This window comes from Oncorhynchus gorbuscha, linkage group LG10, assembly GCF_021184085.1.
Source record: "Oncorhynchus gorbuscha isolate QuinsamMale2020 ecotype Even-year linkage group LG10, OgorEven_v1.0, whole genome shotgun sequence".
Taxonomy (NCBI): Eukaryota; Metazoa; Chordata; class Actinopteri; order Salmoniformes; family Salmonidae; genus Oncorhynchus; species Oncorhynchus gorbuscha.
The window spans coordinates 26,211,913-26,232,599 of NC_060182.1; the positions used below are offsets into that span (position 1 = coordinate 26,211,913).

The 20,687-nt window shown below is 44.5% G+C and overlaps 1 protein-coding gene across 9 annotated transcripts in view; it reads right to left on the reverse strand.

Moving 5' to 3' along the window:
* The window catches only part of LOC124045762 (DNA (cytosine-5)-methyltransferase 3B-like), a 73,486-nt gene that overhangs the window by 29,100 nt on the left and 23,699 nt on the right, over positions 1–20,687 (reverse strand). For 8 of the 9 annotated variants that reach the window (XM_046365355.1, XM_046365352.1, XM_046365351.1 and 5 more), the window contains 9 exons: positions 17,412–17,506; positions 15,211–15,387; positions 10,354–10,515; positions 9,575–9,733; positions 8,715–8,822; positions 6,635–6,776; positions 3,359–3,481; positions 3,002–3,046; positions 2,799–2,878 (listed from right to left, as the gene is read on the reverse strand). In XM_046365355.1, coding sequence (XP_046221311.1) covers positions 2,799–2,878; positions 3,002–3,046; positions 3,359–3,481; positions 6,635–6,776; positions 8,715–8,822; positions 9,575–9,733; positions 10,354–10,515; positions 15,211–15,387; positions 17,412–17,506 — 1,091 coding nt within the window. The remainder of the gene's footprint in view (positions 1–2,798; positions 2,879–3,001; positions 3,047–3,358; positions 3,482–6,634; positions 6,777–8,714; positions 8,823–9,574; positions 9,734–10,353; positions 10,516–15,210; positions 15,388–17,411; positions 17,507–20,687) is intronic. The other variant, XM_046365350.1, reaches the window with a different exon arrangement.

Sequence of the window (20,687 nt, forward strand, 5' to 3'; positions counted from 1 at the left end):
GTTCTTAAAATTTGAATTCTATATTGCTCCAAATTTGTACACACCCCATGTTCCATAACATTGTCATGGAAAATATTCATTATGTTTCCAACTACCAATCAGTCAGTAACTGCGCCTTAAATCCAGCTGTATATTGAACGTTGAGATTTCTGAACGGCCAGTCTCTTTGGCAAATAACAGGAGTGTTAGCTAAAAAGACTGGTACCCAGACTGATCTATTGGACTGGAGGTATTCGATAGAAGCAGCCAGCCAAGCCTGGTATCGATGCCTCTCGTCCAGGGGGTACCAACCTTTTCTTTTTTTTACCCCTTTTTCGTGGTATCTAATTACTAGTTAACAGTCTTGTCCCATCGCTGCAACTACCGTACGGACTCGGGAGAGGCGAAGGTCGAGAGCCATGTGTCCTCCGAAACACAACCCAGCCAAGCCGCACTGCTTCTTGACACATTTACATTTAAGTCATTTAGCAGACGCTCTTATCCAGAGCGACTTACAAATTGGTGCATTCACCTTATGACATCCAGTAGAACAGTCACTTTACAATAGTGCATCTAAATCTTAAAGGGGGGGGGGGTGAGTAGGATTACTTATCCTATCCTAGGTATTCCTTAAAGAGGTGGGGTTTCAGGTGTCTCCGGAAGGTGGTGATTGACTCCGCTGTCCTGGCGTCGTGAGGGAGTTTGTTCCACCATTGGGGGGGCCAGAGCAGCGAACAGTTTTGACTGGGCTGAGCGGGAACTGTACTTCCTCAGTGGTAGGGAGGCGAGCAGGCCAGAGGTGGATGAACGCAGTGCCCTTGTTTGGGTGTAGGGCCTGATCAGAGCCTGGAGGTACTGAGGTGCCGTTCCCCTCACAGCTCCGTAGGCAAGCACCATGGTCTTGTAGCGGATGCGAGCTTCAACTGGAAGCCAGTGGAGAGAGCGGAGGAGCGGGGTGACGTGAGAGAACTTGGGAAGGTTGAACACCAGAATGCCCACTTTACCCGGAAGCCAGCGGCACCAATGGGTCTGAGGAAACACTGTACACCTGGTGACCATGTCAGCATGTATTGCGCACGGCCCGCCACAGGAGTCGCTAGTGCGCGATGGTAAAAGGACATCCCTGCCGGCCAAACCCTCCCCCTAACCCGGACGACGCTGGTCCAATTGTGTGCCACCCCATGGGTCTCCCGGTCGCAGCCGGCTGCAACAGAGCCTGAACTCGAACCAGGATCTCTAGTGGCACAGTTAGCACTGCGATGCAGTGCCTGTTACCAACCTTTGAGTCAAGATCACTTTTGGAGTCAAAAGGCAAGCCGAGATCTACGGCTCAGATTTCTTTTTAAACATGACAAAAAAATAGAACCCTATGCAACATTAACCTAATAAAGATAGTTCTGTAGAAATTAGGTTTGTGCATTAGGCCTTTTACATTATCACAGCATATTGGCTATGCTTGGTCTGCCAATATTGTTATTCAGACCATATTATATTTCAAAACTCGAGCTTGATAACAAAATAGATCAGTTGTTGTATCACTTGCGAGGCACAGCTGAGCATAAATTTAAATAATTCACTTTTTTATTTTACTGGACTGATGGTACCCGCATCTGATGGTCAGTCTCAGCGGAGGGAGAGAGCAGCAGAGGGTTCGCCTCTCACGTTCCCCGCTCTCTCCTTTCCTCCGGTGTGATTGACTAGAGAGAGGGGACACCGTCTTCCACCTGGTGGCGAGACTGGAGTTGCACCACATTATTTCTGACTCGTGCACAAATTCATGTTCTTCCTTAGGATGAAAGAAAGTGAAATATTCCTCGATATTAAAATAGACACGACGATCTGCTAATAATAAAAACACAGGCCTATCGATACACCTGGCTACTCATTGATTGCAGCTGCAGTGCTAGTTGTAGCATGAGTGGAAGTAGGGCGTTTTATGTTTTGTAAAAGTGTTGAATAAAAACAGTGTTGACAGTGCTGAATAAACAAACAAACAAACTCATAAAAATATTAGCTCTGTGCTGTATTTGTTGACAGTTTCTCTCTGGTCATGGTTTTAAAAGTTATAAAATCTCACGTAGGAGGATATCAAACTTTGCCGTGGGATCGTGGAAGCTGTTGGCACGGTGATTTGAGCTATCCGATTGGCCAGCGCAGTAAGCACACTTGATTTAGTTATCCTGGTCCACCGGGTAGGTGGAGTTTGTCCCTTCAGACAAATGAAATGGTTGAAAATGGGAACTCTTTGCCTACCCAGTGTGCAGAGCTTCTGAATAACGTGCACCTACCACCAACAGAGCAAGACAAATTGAAACAAAGTAGGAGCGCAAGGATTTATCGCTGGAATTTCTATAGAAATGTTTGGTGATTGACTAGGAATGCCTTGAAGATTGACCAGTTGGTCGACCCATTGGTGACCACTGCTCTAGTCCCTTACACAACAAAGAGAGGCAAGCCCAGGCATTGACAACTCTAAAATTTTGAACACATTGGCTCTATTGACAGAATAGCTCTAGATGACTATTGTGGAAATCCTGCTTCCAGAGAGCAGCACAAACACATTAATACACATTGTGACACATCGTAGGGCTCGGAGTGGATTAAATATTTAGGTAGGTAGATAAATGTCTGTATGTCATTCACCTCGGGGTGTCCTGCTTTTTTCAACAATTCTTTTCTACTCTACAAGTAAAACGTGGGATCTACTGTATAGTCAATGGGTGTTGTAAGGATGGTTGAGTGAGAGTGATGACAGTTAAAGATAATATTGGTGTATTTCTTGGGAGTGTGCCGTTTCTGACTGAGAGAAGTGCACTAACCTTGCATGCTTGGCAAAGGCCTCCTTCAAAAAGTGGGTGGAAGGTTGCCGCTCGTGTTTTCCCACATGAGAGGCAAAACTCTGCCAGAAAAAAGACAGGTAGATGAAGTCTTCAGACTAAAGCACTTTCGCAGTTTATGTTCCATAGCTACATCAATTAGAGATCTTTTTAGAGAAATGTCCAAAACTAAAATGAGAACATACCTTCTATACTTCTGTTATTCTTCAAAACTTCATGCACCATTTGTTCTGAAGGGCAGAGAGGATACACAGAGTGTGACACACACATTCAAGTCAATAATCAAGACAGTTCTTGAACCATAACATACTACTGTATAGTAATAAAGAACAATCTTAAGGGAATTAGCTACATATGTTTGAAACAGACAACTCCAGGTTCGTATTCATTAGGGCATAACATTTTGAAAATGTTTTGCAACAGAAATGGGAAATTAATGTTTCTTATAGGACAAATCTAAGTAGTCCCTCCCTGTTTCAGTCTGTTTTCTTCTGTTTGGTGCCTAATGAATATGACCCTGGTACCCCAGGTTGACCTCTGACCTCTACTGTAGACCTCCTCTGGGCTGCTCTTGGCCTTACAAAGGCTGATGCGGGGCCTCTTGGCTGTGGGGAAATACTCTAGCAGACTGACGTCCAACACTTTGTGGTTTAACGGGTTGCTGTCTAGAGAGGACACATACAGAACAAAAACAATAGTCAAATTATAAGACAGATGAAGTTATACCAGCTTACTTTCAGTGAGATAAAAAAATGTAATACAACATTTTGTTTAGGCAAATGTTGTATTACTTTTTAAAATCTCACTGACAGTAAATTATTGGCCAAGTAATATCAGGGTGAAATGAAGCCGGGACAGTCCGGTACGGAGTAGACGTTACGGCGTACCAGTATAACATGAGCCTATCACAATAATTAAAACAAAAATGGCAAGAAAACTGAAGGCAATTACAATATTATTTATCATTACTGCATGTCAGCTGCATGACAAATGAAAGAATGGACATAACAACGTGTAGAATACACTCCAAAATGCAGTGTGGTTTGACTATAAAAGTTACGTTTTGCGAAGGCAGAGGTGAATGTCAGAGACTGAGACTCTTGCGGACAGCAGTGGACGCATCATTTCAGGTTACAAGTGTAGGCCTAATGAATGTGTCACACCCTGATCCGTTTCACCTGTCCTTGTCTCCACCCCTCCAGGTGTCGCTTATTTGTCCTGGTGTATTTTTCCCTGTGCTTCCTGTCTCTCTGTGCCAGTTCGTCTTGTACGTCTTTCAAGTCAACCAGCGTATTTTCCTGTACTCCTGTTTCTATTCTCTTTTTACTAGTCCTCCCGGTCTTGACCCTTGCCTGTTTTCTGGACTCCGTACCCGCCTGCCTGCCCTGACCTCGAGCCTGCCTGCCACTCTGTACCCCCTGGACACTGAACTCCTGAACACTGAACCTTTTGCCTGTCCACGACATTTCTCTTGCCTACTCCTTTTGAAACTAATAAATATCAAAGACTCAAACCATCTGCCTCCCGTGTCTGCATCTGGGTCTCGCCTTGTGCCCTTAAAGAATGACAATCACTGATGGTCATTCATTATACTTTTTGGTGTTTTGTATCAGATGTTTCTTTCCATTTATCAATTAATCAAGCAAATGCATTTATAAAGCCCTTTTTACATCAGCAGACAAAGTGCCACAAAGGGCTTTCTAGAAACCCAGCCAAAAACCCCAGGGAGCAAGCAATGCAGATGTAGAAGCACGGTAGCTAGCAAAAACTCCCTAGAAAGGCAGAAACCAAGGAAGAAACCTAGAGAGGAACCAGTGTCACACCCTGATCTGTTTCACCTGTCTTTGTGCTTGTCTCCGCCCCCCTCCAGGTGTCACCCATCTTCCCCATTATCCCTTGTGTATTTATACCTGTGTTCTCTGTTTGTCTGTTGACAGTTCGTTTTGTTTGTGAAACCTACCAGAGTTTGTTCCCCTGCCCCTGCCTGTTTCTTACGCCTGTTTTCTAGTCCTTCCCGGTTTTGACCATTCTTCCAGCCCTGAGCCTGCCTGCCGTTCTGTACCTTGCCCCACCTCACTGGATTATTGACCCCTGCCTGCCCTGACCCTGAGAGGGCCTGCCGTTCTGTACCTTGCCCCACCTCACTGGATTATTGACCCCTGCCTGCTCTGACCCTGAGACTGCCTACCGTTCTGGACCCTTTGCACCCTCTCTGGATTATTGACCCCTGCCTGCCCTGACCTTGAGACTGCCTGCCGTTCTGGACCCTTTGCACCCTCTCTGGATTATTGACCCCTGCCTGCCCTGACCCTGAGACTGCCTACCGTTCTGGACCCTTTGCACCCTCTCTGGATTATTGACCCCTGCCTGCCCTGACCTTGAGACTGCCTGCCGTTCTAGACCCTTTGCACCCTCTCTGGATTATTGACCCCTGCCTGCCCTGACCTTGAGACTGCCTGCCGTTCTGGACCCTTTGCACCCTCTCTGGATTACTGACCCCTGCCTGCCCTGACCTTGAGACTGCCTGCCGTTCTGGACCCTTTGCACCCTCTCTGGATTATTGACCCCTGCCTGCCCTGACCTTGAGACTGCCTGCCGTTCTAGACCCTTTGCACCCTCTCTGGATTACTAACCTCCACCTGCCTTTGACCTGTCATTTGCCTGCCCCTGTATTAGAAATAAACTTTTGTTTCTTCGACACTGTCTGCATCTGGGTCATACCTGAAACGTGATAACCAGGCTCTGAGGGTGGCCAGTGCTCTTCTGGCTGTGCCCGTTGGAGATTGTAAGAGTACATGGCCATTCATGAAATGGTAGTTGCACGGTGTACTGTATGGATTTATTCTAGAGTGGATGAAGGTGAGCAGGTGGCGAGGCTTACAGGAGCCTAATTGAAGTGATTGTTTGAAAATTAGATGAAAACATTATGACTTGTTTTTGTTTATGCCACAAAAAATAATATTGACTATTAGTTCAGACATCATATTAAGGGATTCATTCTATATACTTTCACACCTGGCTAATCCCCTGACAAACCCATGGAACCCTAACCAATGGAGTACTGTGGATGACATGAAGCATACTAAACAGGAGGCAGCCCGTAGCCACCCCGATTAAATAGTGTGTGAACATACAGTTAACAGACAATGTGCAAACAAAGACTGGGGGAGAAAGACAAAGAGAAGGGCAAGATGCCAAGTAGAGACTTTTTTTAACCTTTATTTTACTAGGCAAGTCAGTTAAGAACAAATTCTTATTTTCAATGACGGCCTAGGAACAGTGGGTTAGCTGCCTGTTCAGGGCCAGAACAACAGATTTGTACCTTGTCAGCTTGGGGATTTGAACCTGCAACCTTGCGGTTACTAGTACAACGCTCTAACCACTAGGCTACCCTGCCATAAATAAATTACGTAAGTATTCTAAAAACAGCTTATCAAGAAGCAAATGATTAGAATCAGTTGTGCCAGATTGTGGTTGGAGCTAAAAACTACAGTACGGTAGCAGGAACAGGGTTGGAGGACCTGATCTAGAGAAAGTAACGGTGGAACTATTTTAAATCTGTCAGCAACTATTGTTCACAGCACTAAACGGGGATATCATTTAAGTTTGGTGCTATAACAGTGATACATTGGACTACAGATATGCTTCCTAGCTTATTCTAGCAAATTCACAACTATTGTATGATGTGAAAACTAAAAAAAACCAGCAGCTATCCCTTTAAGGGGCCCATAGTGGACAAGACTGGACAGAAGGGGGCCAGGAGAAAACCCCAGCCATGGCATTAAGACCTTATATTGACTTTGGTTGGTGAGTCTCACCAGGGTTCTCTGTGGGTTTGAGGCCCTCCTGGCCCTTAGGCAGGAAGCCCCCGTTGGCCCAGTCCAGCATGGGCTTGACCTGGTCCTCTGGCCCCTCTGACTCACACGGAGGGAATGGCTTCTCAGCACGCAGACTGGCCATCTGAGAGAGGGGGAAAGAGAGGAAAGGGAGGAGGCAGGGTTGTGGAAGAGGGAGAAAAGGTGGGTTGAGGGAAGGAGACAGGGAGGGGAGGGAGAGGTAGGAGGTTAGGTGGAAGATAGAGAGGTTGTAAATGAGAACTTGTTCTCAACCAGCCTACCTGGTTAAATAAAGGTGAAAAAAATAATAATAATAATTTTAAAAAATACAATTGCTTGTGTGAGTATACCTTTTAGGGGAAATATTATAGGCCTATTTAACAATGAAAAGGAAAATTAAAGAGTTAAGTTAAATTAAAATATCCATGTGACATTGTCACATACAAATATATAACCTGACATTTGATATTGTTAATTTAATAAAACAACAAACTTTTAAATGTAGTTTTTATCCTCTGCACCCCATAAAAAACATATCCCACTTGTTGTGTCTGCCAATCAAAGCGGCACTACAGTCATAGAGGCTCCATGTGTAGCAAGTCAAGTGAGAGATCATTGTTATTTGTTGCTATTTGTAGACAAGGACAGGAAGCAAAGCAAAATGTTGCCTCAATTAGCCTAGCTGGCTAGCTGGCTAGTTTAGGTAACTTCTCTTCTCTGACTTGATGCAGTCAACACAGGCACTGTCAGATGGGACTATAAATAACATATATCATCAACAAGTTAGCGCGAGTTGACTAGGCTACATTGCATCTCTCTCTGCCTCTCCCTGTTTGCTCAGCACACCCCTTACACACACACTGGCACCTCCCCCCGCCTGCTTTGCTGCAGCAGAGCGCATTGCCTCTACCTTGCTGAGCAAGTGTTCAGGTTAAAAACATAGCGAAGTTAAGGAAACACATGTATTACGAAAATCTGAATACCCCCCAAAACTATGAAATAACACATATGGAATCATGTAGTAACCAAAAAAGTGTTAAACAAATCTAAATATATGTTATATTTGAGATTCTTCAAAGTAGCCACACTTTGCCTTGATGACAGCTTTGCACACTCTTACACACTCTGTGGTAAATTCAATTGATTGGACATAGGGCTGTGGCGGTCACAAAAATGTCGTCAGCTGGTGATTGTCAAGCAAATAACTGTCGATCTCAAGGTAATTGACCATTAATTAACACACACTTTTATTTTTAATGCAATTCTAAAAATGGCTAAAAACCTGTTTTTGCTTTGTCATTAGGGGCTATTGTGTGTAGATTGATGATGGGAAGAAACAACTTAATCCATTTTAGAACAAGGCTGTAATGTAACAAAATGTCACGCCTTGGTCGAAGTATTTTGTGTTTATCTTCATGTTTGGGTCAGGCCAGGGTGTGGCATGGGGTTTTTGTATTGTGGTATGTTTTGTCTTGAGATTTTGGTATGTATTGGGATTGTAGCTAGTGGGGTGATCTAGCAAAGTCTATGGCTGTCTGGAGTGGTTCTCAATCAGAGGCAGGTGTTTATCGTTGTCTCTGATTGGGAACCATATTTAGGCAGCCATATTCTTTGGTTGTTTTGTGGGTGATTGTCCTTAGTGTCCTGATGTCCTTGTTCTGTGTTAGTTTACACAAGTATAGGCTGTTTTGGTCTTCGTTACGTTTATTTTTTTGTAGTGTTTGTGTTTAGTGTCTTTTTTCATTAAACATGAATCGTAATCTCCACGCCGCATTTTGGTCCGACTCTCCTTCACCACAAGAGAACCATTACACAAAATGTGGAAAAAGTCAAGGGGTCTGTACTTTCTGAATGCACTGTAGAGTAACCAAACCCTCCCCCACACATCACACACATATATATATATATACACACACACACACACACACACACACACACACACACACACACACACACACACACACACACACACACACACACACACACACACACACACACACACACACACACACAAATGAATCTCTACATTCTTCTTTGCCACCCTCCTCCTCCCCCTCCTTACCTCCAGTGTCTGGAAGATGGCCCTGCGGTAAGATGCCAGCTTGGCGTAGGAGGCTTGGTTGAAGAACTTGGGGAAAGCAGTGATGGAGTCCAGCTTGTCAGCTGAAACCTGGTGAGGATGATGTGTAGAAGCCAAGGACAAGACATTAGCAGGTGGAGATATGGAAGGTTAAAAGCTCATTCATTGCTTTACTGTAAAACAAGGTCCATATTCACAAAGCGTCTCAGAGTAGGAGGGCTTAACTAGGATAAGGTGCCCCCTGTCCATGTAATGTTATTCTTTATGATCTACAAGAGGACTGATCATCGACCAGCACTCCTACTTCGTGTCGCATAAGCCTCGTTTACACCTTGCACTAATATGTGGGGTTCATGATCTTATCAATATGATCCAATCACTATCTAATCAAGGTTTATCTTTCATCCATCCACTGTGTCTGCATTTTGACCAGATTTCCTAGTCCCTCCCTGTATGCAATGTCTTTGCATTCAGATAATATGGATGTATTTATTTTAAGAGACAATTATTGGTATCCATATTTGTATACACTTGATTGATTTCCAGACACAATGCTTGCCTGACTACCTCCAGATGTGGTCAGGAAGATCTGATCACAACCAGATCACAATTGTCTACACCTGTCTAAAAATGTGGGCACAATCAGAATGTGGACAAGATAACGACAAAAGGATGAATGTTAGCCCTGGGTATAAACGGGGCTTTTGTCAATGCTGACCCTGAAATATAGCACGCTTTATGACAGACATGATAACATCCAAAATGTTCCTCTCTGCCAAAACAATGATGGAGTGTTGTGATTGTTGTGAGTACACAGGGTGGGAACCATCCTCAATTCTCACCTCAGAGAACTTGCCATCACCGAACCACTGCAGCCACCTCATGCCATGAGTGGCTTGTCGTTTGCCCGTGGCGCGCCAGGTGACCACGATGCCTGGCCACCAGGAGAACCCCTTGATCTTCCCCCACACCAGCTCCCCAATGCCAAAACCCTTGTTGTCCTGCGAGGGGAGAGGACGGGGGACAGTTTGAGGGGTAAAGAGGTGTGTGTGTGAACTAGATTTGGAGTTTGAAACAGGTGGGTCTTTGACTCTAGGACATGTCAGCGCATAGACAATCTGCCAGGTGCACATCATTATAATGGATATACCACTGCTAGGGGACTGTGGGTTCCATTAGTCCTGTTGTGGATACAGGTCGGCCACCAAACACACATTACAAAGACTCAGTCTTACTATGAGACTATATTATACTTCATTTGCTTCATGTGCCACTGCCACTGACTAACCGCACACCACACAGCTCTGTAGACCTGTGAGGTTACAGACATCAAAGACAATGGAGGCAGAGATGTACAAACACACACAGTCAGTCATGCTCCAAACACACATTGTCTCTGCAGGTGGACAAACAGAAGGGATGGGAGACTTCTATGATATTATCCACATTCTCCTCTCGTTTTCTGTTAACTTAACTCCCTCTTCTATTGGCCCTATATTCCCCCCTTTGTCCTCTCCCTTCTCTCTCCCCCTTCCTCACTTCCTCCCCTCTCCCTGTCTCTCTCCTCCCTCTCTCCCCTCCTTCCTTCTCCCTTCCTCTGTCCTCTATCCCCTTCCGTTACCTTGTACTCTGGCTGGCAGGCAGGCTCTGTGGTGTTGGAGGCCAGGGAGGTGGAGGAGGTGCTCTGGGCCGAATCCTTAGAGTCCTGCTCAAGGAGCTCCAGGGAGGGGCTCTCAGGGACCACGGACACCAGGGGCCCGGGGCCAACACTGCAGGCCAGGCTCTGTGGAGAGAGAGACAGGTGGGAGGGGGAGAGATGGGAAGGAGAGAAGGACATAATGCATTAAACATTAGTTGGGATTAAGGTTGCAAAATTCCAGGAATGTTCAATAAATTCCCTGGTTTTCCCGGAATCCCGGTTGGAGGATTCCTGTTTATTCCCTCCAATTCTGAGAATCTTCCAACTGTGATTTCGGGAAAACCAGGGAATTTATTGAATGTTTCCGGAATTTTGCAACGAGCTTTATGAGAAGGTTACATGTTTTGAAGTGTGTTAAAACCTATCTGTAATTACACAATGTTACCAAGTATGAACAACTGCTAAATCTGTATGTGTTTTTTTTGTTTAATTTGGTCCCTATCCAAATCAAATCAAATTTGATTTGATTTGTCACATACACATGGTTAGCAGATGTTTGTGCGAGTGTAGCGAAATGCTTGTGCTTCTAGTTCCGACAATGCAGTAATAACCAACAAGTAACCTAGCTAACAATTCCAAAACTACTACCTTATAGACACAAGTGTAAGGGGACAAAGAATATGTACATAAGCGGTGATACAGCCTGACAGGATGCTCTCGATTGTGCATCTGTAGAAGTTTGTGAGTGCTTTTGGTGACAAGCCAAATTTCTTCAGCCTCCTGAGGTTGAAGAGGCGCTGCTGCGCCTTCTTCACGATGCTGTCTGTGTGGGTGGACCAATTCAGTTTGTCTGTGATGTGTACGCCGAGGAACTTAAAACTTACTACCCTTTCCACTACTGTTCCATCGATGTGGATAGGGGGGTGTTCCCTCTGCTGTTTCCTGAAGTCCACAATCATCTCTTTAATTTTGTTGACGTTGAGTGTGAGCTTATTTTCCACCTGATGTTCTCCACTCCACCCAATCCTAGTTCTTAGCTCCATCAGTGTGTGTTTTAGCATAGTTCTCTTGACCCAAATGGACTCTCACATCTACCCAGATAATCCCGACCATCAACTTGGCACCTACTTAGTGTCCTTTAATCCAGGCCATCACCTTGGAACCTACTCAGTGTCCTTTAATCCAGACCATCACCTTGGAACCTACTCAGTGTCCTTTAATCCAGACCATCACCTTGGAACCTACTCAGTGTTCTTTAGTCCAGACCAACACCTTGGAACCTACTCAGTGTCCTTTAATCCAGACCATCACCTTGGAACCTACTCAGTGTCCTTTAATCCAGACCATTACCTTGGAACCTACTCAGTGTTCTTTAGTCCAGACTAACACCTTGGAACCTACTCAGTGTTCTTCAGTCCAGACTAACACCTTGGAACCTACTCAGTGTCCTTTAATCCAGGCCATCACCTTGGAACCGACTCAGTGTCCTTTAATCCAGACCATCACCTTGGAACCTACTCAGTGTTCTTTAGTCCAGACTAACACCTTAACCTACTCAGTGTTCTTTAGTCCAGACTAACACCTTGGAACCTACTCAGTGTTCTTCAGTCCAGACCATCACCTTGGAACCTACTCAGTGTTCTTTAGTCCAGACTAACACCTTGGAACCTACTCAGTGTTCTTTAATCCAGACCATCACCTTGGAACCTACTCAGTGTTCTTTAATCCAGACCATCACCTTGGAACCTACTCAGTGTTCTTTAATCCAGACCATCACCTTGGAACCTACTCAGTGTTCTTTTCTCTTTTTGATGTAATCTCACTGGTAACTGAAATAAAGCAACCTTTTTGCAGGTACTGTAGACTGAGAGATACACAAGGTATGAGAGAGACAGAGAGAGAGGTGATGAGAGAGTGAAAGACAGAGAGGGGGAGAGACGTATAGAGGGACAGAAAGCAAAAGAGAAAGAGTACAAGATGGAGAGTGAAAGAGACAGGGAAAGAGGTGATGAGAGAGACAGAGAGGGGGAGAGACATAAAGAGGGACAGAAAGCAAAAGAGAGAGTACAAGAGGGAGAGTGAAAGAGACAGGGAAAGAGAGAGGTGATGAGAGAGTGAGAGACAGGGAAAGAGGGACAGAGAAAGAGGGAGAGTGAGAGACAGGGAAAGAGAGAGGTGATGAGAGACAGAGAAAGAGGGACAGAAAGCAAGAGAGAGAGTACAAGAGGGAGAGTGAAAGAGACAGGGAAAGAGAGGTGATGAGAGAGTGAGACAGAGAAAGAGGGACAGAGAAAGAGGGAGAGTGAAAGAGACAGGGAAAGAGAGGTGATGTGAGACAGAGAAAGAGGGACAGAGAAAGAGGGAGAGTGAAAGAGACAGGGAAAGAGAGGTGATGAGAGAATGAGACAGAGAAAGAGGGACAGAGACAGAGGGAGAGTGAAAGAGACAGGGAAAGAGAGGTGATGAGAGAGTGAGACAGAGAAAGAGGGACAGAGAACGAGGGAGAGTGAAAGAGACAGGGAAAGAGAGGTGATGAGAGAGTGAAAGAGACAGGGAAAGAGAGGTGATGAGAGAGTGAAAGAGACGGAAAGAGAGAGATAAAGAGACAGGGAAAGAGACAGATAAAGAGAAAGATAAAGAGACAGGGAAAGAGAGAGATAAAGAGACAGGGAAAGAGAGAGATAAAGAGCCGTTGAACATTGTCAGTCACGAAGGGCAGATGCCGAGCACTTAAGAAGGCACTTTTGAAATCTCATCACATGATGGACAGCAGACAAGCATGTTTTAACTGGCTCACGCTGCAAACAAGAGACTTCAGAAAATAAACCACGAGGATCCAATTATACACTGACTGTCACTCCTTCCAGGCCGCAGCGTTTCACACAAAGGCAGCCCCTATGGTTGCTGTGTGTGTCTCCAACGGTTTGGTTTCTCCTCTGTACCTACCCTCTCATAGCTGCTGTTTGAGCGTGGCAAGTGTGTGTGTGTGTGTGTGTGTGTGTGTGTGTGTGTGTGTGTGTGCGTGCGTGCGTGCGTGCGTGCGTGCGTGCGTGTGTGTGTGTGACTGTTTCAGAGTGACAAGTCATTCTTGTTGGATGGTGTGTGTTTCTACAGGTGCTGTCTCATAATTTCTCAGAGAACTGACAGAAGACACACAGAGCTACATTCCTCCAGCCACATGTCATGTCTTGTCCTGTCCTACTCTGTTAGTGGTGTTAGTGGCAAGGATGTTGCCATGGTTCAGAGTGATTGTTTTTATTTCACCTTTATTTAACCAGGTAGGCCAGTTGAGAACAAGTTCTCATTTACAACTGCGACCTGGCAAAGCAGCGAGACAAAAACATTACACATAGGATAAACAAAAGTACACTCAATACAACAATAGAAAATCTATATACAGTGTGTGCAAATGGAGTAAGGAGGTAAGGCATAGTAGCGAAGTAATTACAATTGAGCAAATTAACACTGGAGTGATAGATGTGCAAAAGATGAATGTGCAAGTAGAGATACTGTTATTTACAGATGGGCTATGTTCAGCTGCAGCGATTGGTAAGCTGCTCAGATAGCTGATGCTTAAAGTTAGTGAGGGAGATATGTCTCCAACTTCAGCGATTTTTGCAATTCGTTCCAGTCCTTTGCAGCAGAGAACTGGAAGGAAAGGCAGCCAAAGTGTGTGTTGGCTTTGGGGATGACCAGTGAGATATACCTGCTGGAGCGCATGCTACGGGTGGGTGTTGCTATGGTGACCGGTGAGCTGAGATACGGCGGCGCTTTACCTAGCAAAGACTTATAGATGACCTGGAGCCAGTGGGTCTGGCGACTAATATGTAGCGAAGGCCAGCCGACGAGAAAATACAGGCCACAGTGGTGGGTGGTATATGGGGCTTTGGTGAAAAAATGGATGGCACTGTGATAGACTGCATCCAGTTTGCTGAGTAGTGTGTTGGAGGCTATTTCGTAAATGACATCGCCAAAGTCAAGGATCGGCAGGATAGCCAGTTTTACGAGGGTATGTTTGGCAGCGTGAGTGAAGGAGGCTTTGTTGCGAAATAGGAAGCCGATTCTAGATTTCATTTTGGATTGGACATGCTTAATATGAGTCTGGAAGGAGAATTTACAGAATAGCCAGAAACCTAGGTATTTGAAGTTGTCCACAGATTCTAAGTCAGAACCGTCCAGACTAGTGATGCTAGTCGGGCAGGCGGGTGTGGGCAGTGATCGGTTGAAGAGCATGCATTTAGTTTTACTAACGTTTAAGAGCAGTTGGAGTCCATGGAAGGAGAGTTGTATGGCATGGAAGCTTGTTTGAAGGTTTGTTAACACAGTGTCCAAAGAAGGGCCAGATGTATACAGAATGGTGTCGTGTGCGTAGAGGTGGATCAAGGAATCACCCGCAGAAAGAGCGACATTATTGATATATACAGAGAAAAGATTCAGCCCGAGGATTGAACCATGTGGTACCCCCAAAGAGACTGCCAGAGGTCCTGACAACAGGCCCTCCGATTTGACACACTGAACTCTATCTGAGAAGTATAGTATGACTACCTAGTCATGTGTCACAGACAGGATTGACATAATATATATTTTTAATATCAAATGTCTAAGGTACTGTTAGAACAGAGTAATTCATTTCTGTGGGGGTGTCAAATTTGAATGAAAAAATATGTCAAATATGACAGAAGTGGATTTGTTTTTCTTCGTGAGAACATAAAACAACAGTGCTGAATATTTTTGACAGACTAGATGTGAGCCCTGGGGTATATAGTGTCTGTTCATTACGTTGCTGCATATTCAGTCTACTCTGAATGGCGTGTGTCCACATGTAGTGTGTGTTCTCACCAGAGGACTGCTGTGGTGCTCCAGCTTGTTCTGGCGTCCTCCCCTTCTCTGCTCACGGCTGCGTGGTTTGTTGTGAGGGGCTAGCAGACCGGCCTGGAAGATGGTCCTGGGAGAGGGTCTCTGTCTCAGACCCGAGCCAGACTCCGAGCCCCCCACTCCTGCTACCTTGGCCCTCTGCTGTAGAGAAGACACAGCACTGCTAAACCATGGTTGACCAACTCCCTGCCCAATCTGGCTGACGTTTGGACCATCATAAGAAGGTTCATGTCCATTCCTGTATCCTAATTCTACAGCGCACAGTGTCTGGCTACGAGACAACATCATCACCCTTCTGATTTTGTTGATGAGATGGGGTTCAATACAGACTAACAGCAGGGCTAACTGGTTCTCCTGTTATGATCATCACTTTAAGCACTATGCATTTGTGCAGATAGTGTTCTCCTGGCATTGGGCAAACCCAGATTCGTCTGTCGGACTGCCAGATGGTGAAGAGTGATTCATCCCTCCAGTGTTTCCACCGCTTCAGAGACCAATGGCGGCGAGCTCAACACCATTCCAGCCGACACTTGGCATTGCGCATGGTGATCTTAGTCTTGTGTATGGCTGCTCTGCCATGGAAACCCATTTCATGAAGTTCCCGACAAACAGTTCTTGTACTGACGTTGTTTCTGTCATGTTTGTCATTTATTGTCATGTCTTGTCCCTGTGCTCCCCATGCTATTCGTTTCCCTCTGCTGGTCTTGTTTGGTTCTATCCCTCTCTCTCCCCCTCCCTCTCTCACTCTCTCGCTCTCTCTTCTCTCTGTCGTTCCGTTCCTGCTCCCAGCTGTTCCTATTCCCCTAATCATCATTTAGTCTTCCCACACCTGTTCCCGATCCTTTTCCCTGATTAGAGTCCCTATTTATTCCTTTGTGATCCGTTCCTGTTCCGTCGGTTCCTTGTATTGTATTCACCATGCTGTGATTGCGTTTCGCCCTGTCCTGTCGTGTTTTTGCCGTGATTGTGTATCACCCTGTCCTGTCGTGTTTTGTGCCTTCTTCAGACGCTGCGTGTGAGCAGGTGTCTCAGTCGACTACGGCCTGCGCCTACCCGAAGCGACCTGCAGTCTGTGGCCGCTTCTCCAGTTGTTTTCCCCTCTACAAATCTAGAGGATTTCTGTTATTCTGTTTTGGACTTTAATAAACTCTGTTTCTGTTAAGTCGCGTTTGGGTCCTCTTTCACCTGCATGACAGTTTCCAGAGGCAGTTTGGAACTCGGTAGTAAGTGTTGCAACCGAGGAGAGATTATTTTTTACGCGCTACGCACTTCAGCACTCGGCGGTCCCGTTCTGTCAGCTTTTGTGGCCTACCACTTCGCGGCTGAGCAGTTGTTGCTCCTAGACATTTCCACATCACAATAACAGCAATTACCAGGGCAGCTCTAGAAGGGCAACTGACTTGTTGGAAAGGTGTCACGTTAAAAGTCATGGAGCTCTTCAGTAAGGCCATTCTACTGTCAATGTTTGCCTACGGAGATTGTGTGCTCGATTTTATACACCTGTCAGCAACGGATGTGGTTGAAATAGCCAAATCTACTAATTTGAAAAGGGGTATCCACCACAGGAGGTTGCTGAGGGGAGGCCGGCTCATAATAATGGAGCAAATGGAATTGCATCAAACACCTGGATACCATGTGTTTGATGTATTTTATACCAATCCACATATTCCGCTCCAGTTATTACAATGAGCCCATCCTCCCCAATTAAGGTGCCACCAACCTCATGTGGTGTCCACATACTTCTGTACATATAGTGTACCTTGAGAAGCAACTGCTCTCGATGTATCCCCTCTTGATCCCGCAATCTTTTGTCTCTTATGTAGCAGGTGTAAAAGAAACACAGACCTGACAAGTAGATTATGGTTGGATTGGATTATGGTCATTGTAGTTCAGTATCACGTATTCTGCGCTCAACTATGCAGAACATTGGCCTGTTGGAAACTACAACCCCATACAGTTTGGGCATGATCTGATTTATTTCTAGAGAAACTGCAGCACAATGTGCAGAGTCTGGTGGAGTAGAGTGTTGGGCAGGGTGTGTTTTTGTGTGTGTATATGTGTGTGTGTGTGTGTGTGTGTATGTGTCTACATGTGTGTATCTATGTATGAGTAAATTGTCTGCATGCATGTGTGTGTATGTGGGTCTATGTAGTGTGAATACTCACCTCACTATAGGAGGAGTCCCAGCTGCAATCTTCCTCCTCAGAGGACCTCTTCCTGGTTCTCTTCCTGCTCCCAGACAACTGGTTAACATCTGAGTCTGGGGAGAGAGATGGTAGGAGAGAGAGCGAGAGAGAGCGAGAGAGAGCGAGAGAGAGAGCGAGAGAGAGGGAGAGAGACATGGGGAACTGAGTAAAAATGGTGACTTATGAAAACACAGGGTACAGAGAGTGTGTGAGAAGTTTAGACTTGAGAGGTGAGAGGAAGCTGCTACTTAATGCGGTAGTCAAGTGTAAGGTGAGAATTTGGTCAAACGAATCAAATGTATTTATAAAGCCCTTTGTACATCAGCAGATGTCACAAAGTGCTTACAATTGAAGTTGGAAGTTTAAATAAACCTTGGCCAAATATATTTAAACTCAGTTCTTCACAATTCCTGACATTTAATCCTAGTAAAAAATTCCTGTTTTAGGTCAGTTAGGATCACCACTTTATTTTAAGAATGTGAAATGTCAGAATAATAGTAGATAATTATTTATTTCATCACATTCCCAGTGGGTCAGAAGTGTACATACACTAAATTAGTATTTGGTAGCATTGCCTTTAAATTGGTTAACTTGGGTCACACGTTTCGGGTCGCCTTCCACAAGCTTTCCACAATAAGTTGGGTGAATTTTGGCCCATTCCGCCTGACAGAGCTGGTATAACTGAGTCAGGTTTGTAGCCCTCCTTGCTCGCACATGCCTTTTCAGTTCTGCCCACACATTTTCAATAGGATTGAGGTCAGGGCTTTGAGATGGAAACTCCAATACCTTGACTTTGTTGTCCTTAAGCCATTTTGCCACTACTTTGGAAGTATGCCTGGGGTCATTGTCCATTTGGAAGAGATATTTGCGACCAAGCGTTAACTGATGTCTTGAGATGTTGCTTCAATATATCCACATAATTTTCCATCCTCATGATACCATCTATTTTGTGAAGTGCACCAGTCCATCCTGCAGCAAAGCACCCACACAACATGATGCTCCCACCCTCGTGCTTGTCACACTCTGACCATTATTTGCATTGTTTGTTTCTATGTTTTGTTTGGTCAGGGTATGGGCATTCTATGTTGCATGTCTAGTTTGTCTGTTTCTATGTGTTTTGGCTTGATATGGTTCTCAATCAGGGGCAGGTGTTTGTTGTCTCTGATTGGGAACCATATTTAGGTAGCCTGTTTTGTATTGTGATTCGTGGGTTATTGTCTATATGAAGTTGCCTGTGTTGGTCATAGCGGCACGTTCGTTTCGTTGATTTTGTTTAACTGTTCTTCGTGTTCTTCTTTCAATAAAATAATTTTTCTAATCACGCTGTGCTTTGGTCTCCCCATTACGACGATCGTGACAGTGCTTCACAGTTGGGATGGTGTTCTTCGGCTTGCAAGCTCCCCATTTTTCCTCCAAACATAACGATGGTTATTATGGCCAAACAGTTCTATTTTTGTTTCATCAGACCAGAGGACATTTCTCCAAAAAAGTATGATCTTTGTCCAGTTGCAAACCGTAGTCTGGATTTTCTATGGAGGTTTTGGAGCAGTGGCTTCTTCCTTGCTGAGCGGCCTTTCAGGTTGTCGACATAGGACCTGGTTTACTGTGGATATAGACTTTTGTACCGGTTTCCTCCAGCATCTTCACAATGTCCTTTGCTGTTGTTCTGGGATTGATTTGCACTTTTTGCACCAAAGTACGTTCATCTCGAGGAGACAGAATGTGTCTCCTTCCTTAGTAGTATGACGGCTGCGTGGTCCCATGGTGTTTATACTTGCCTTGAAACACATCCCCAGGTACACCTCCAATTGACTCAAATTATGTAAATTAGCCTATTAGAAGCTTCTAAAGCCATGACATCATTTTCTGGAACTTTCCAAGCTGTTTAAAGGCACAGTCAACTTAGTGTATGTAAACTTCTGACCCACTGGAATTGTGATGCAGTGAAATAATCGGTCTGTAAACAATTGTTGGAAAAATTAGTTATGTTATGCACAAAGTAGATGTCCTAACCGACTTGCCAAAACTATAGTTTGTTAACAAGACATTTGTGGAGGGTTTGAAAAACGAGTTTTAATGACTCCAACCTAAGTGTATGTAAACTTCCAACTTCAACTGTACATACTGTATGCGGCTACAGTAGAAACGACAACACGATATACAGAAAATAAAGAAATGACTTTGATAGGAACGAACACATGTCCAAAGTTATTATGTGTAATGAAAACAACAAGGAAGGCAAAGTGAGCGCCAGCAAGAAAACATTCAAATTCTTGCAAGACTGTGCAAATATACTCATACTTGATCTGCACAAACATGAGTGAAGTATGGTGGGTTCTCCTGGAAGAGAGAAGTTTATCTGGCTCAGTAAAGCCTCAAACATAAATTGCCCGCAATGTTGAAATGGACTACTTCTGTGTGAATTAATGAGGCAGGACACACCTCAATTCAAACTGTTGTTAGAAAATACAACTTGTTCGAAAATAATTTGAAATTGACAAGTTCAAACATAGCCTATAGATAATTAGCAGGAAGCGCTTGTTAACTGTCCTGTTGCGTAATAATCATATTTTGGAACAGTGAGTGAATTCTGACATCACGTGCATAAAACAACTCACACTGGGGTGACCATTAGAGATATTTGGAACTCACATGTGAAAAGGTTCATGCATTTGAGCCAACCATTTGCACACACTGTATATAGACTTTTTATTTTATTTTGTGTTATTGACTGTACGCTTGTTTATTCCATGTGTAACTTTTGTGTTGTTGTTTGTGTCGCACTGCTTTGCTTTATGTTGGGCAGGTCGCAGTTGCAAATGAGAACTTGTTCTCAACTAGCCTACCTGGTTAAATAAAGGTGAAATAAAAAATTTAAAAAATCAGTTGTGTTGTCACAAGGTAGGGTTGGTAGACAGAAGATAGCCCTATTTGGTAAAAGAAAAAGTCCATATTATGGCAAGAACTGCTCAAATAAGCAAAGACAAACCATCATTACTTTAAGACATGAAGGTCAGTCAATCCGGAAAATGTCAAGAACTTTGAAAGTTTCTTCAAGTGCAGTTGCAAAGCCATCAAGCACTGAAACTGGCTCTCATGAGGACAGCCACAGGATTGGACGACCCAGAGTTACCTCTGCTACAGAGGATAAGTTCATTAGAGTTACCAGCCTCAGAAATTGCAGCCCAAATCAATTCTTCACAGAGTTCAAATAACAGAAACATCTCAACATTAACTGTTCAGAGAAGACTGCGT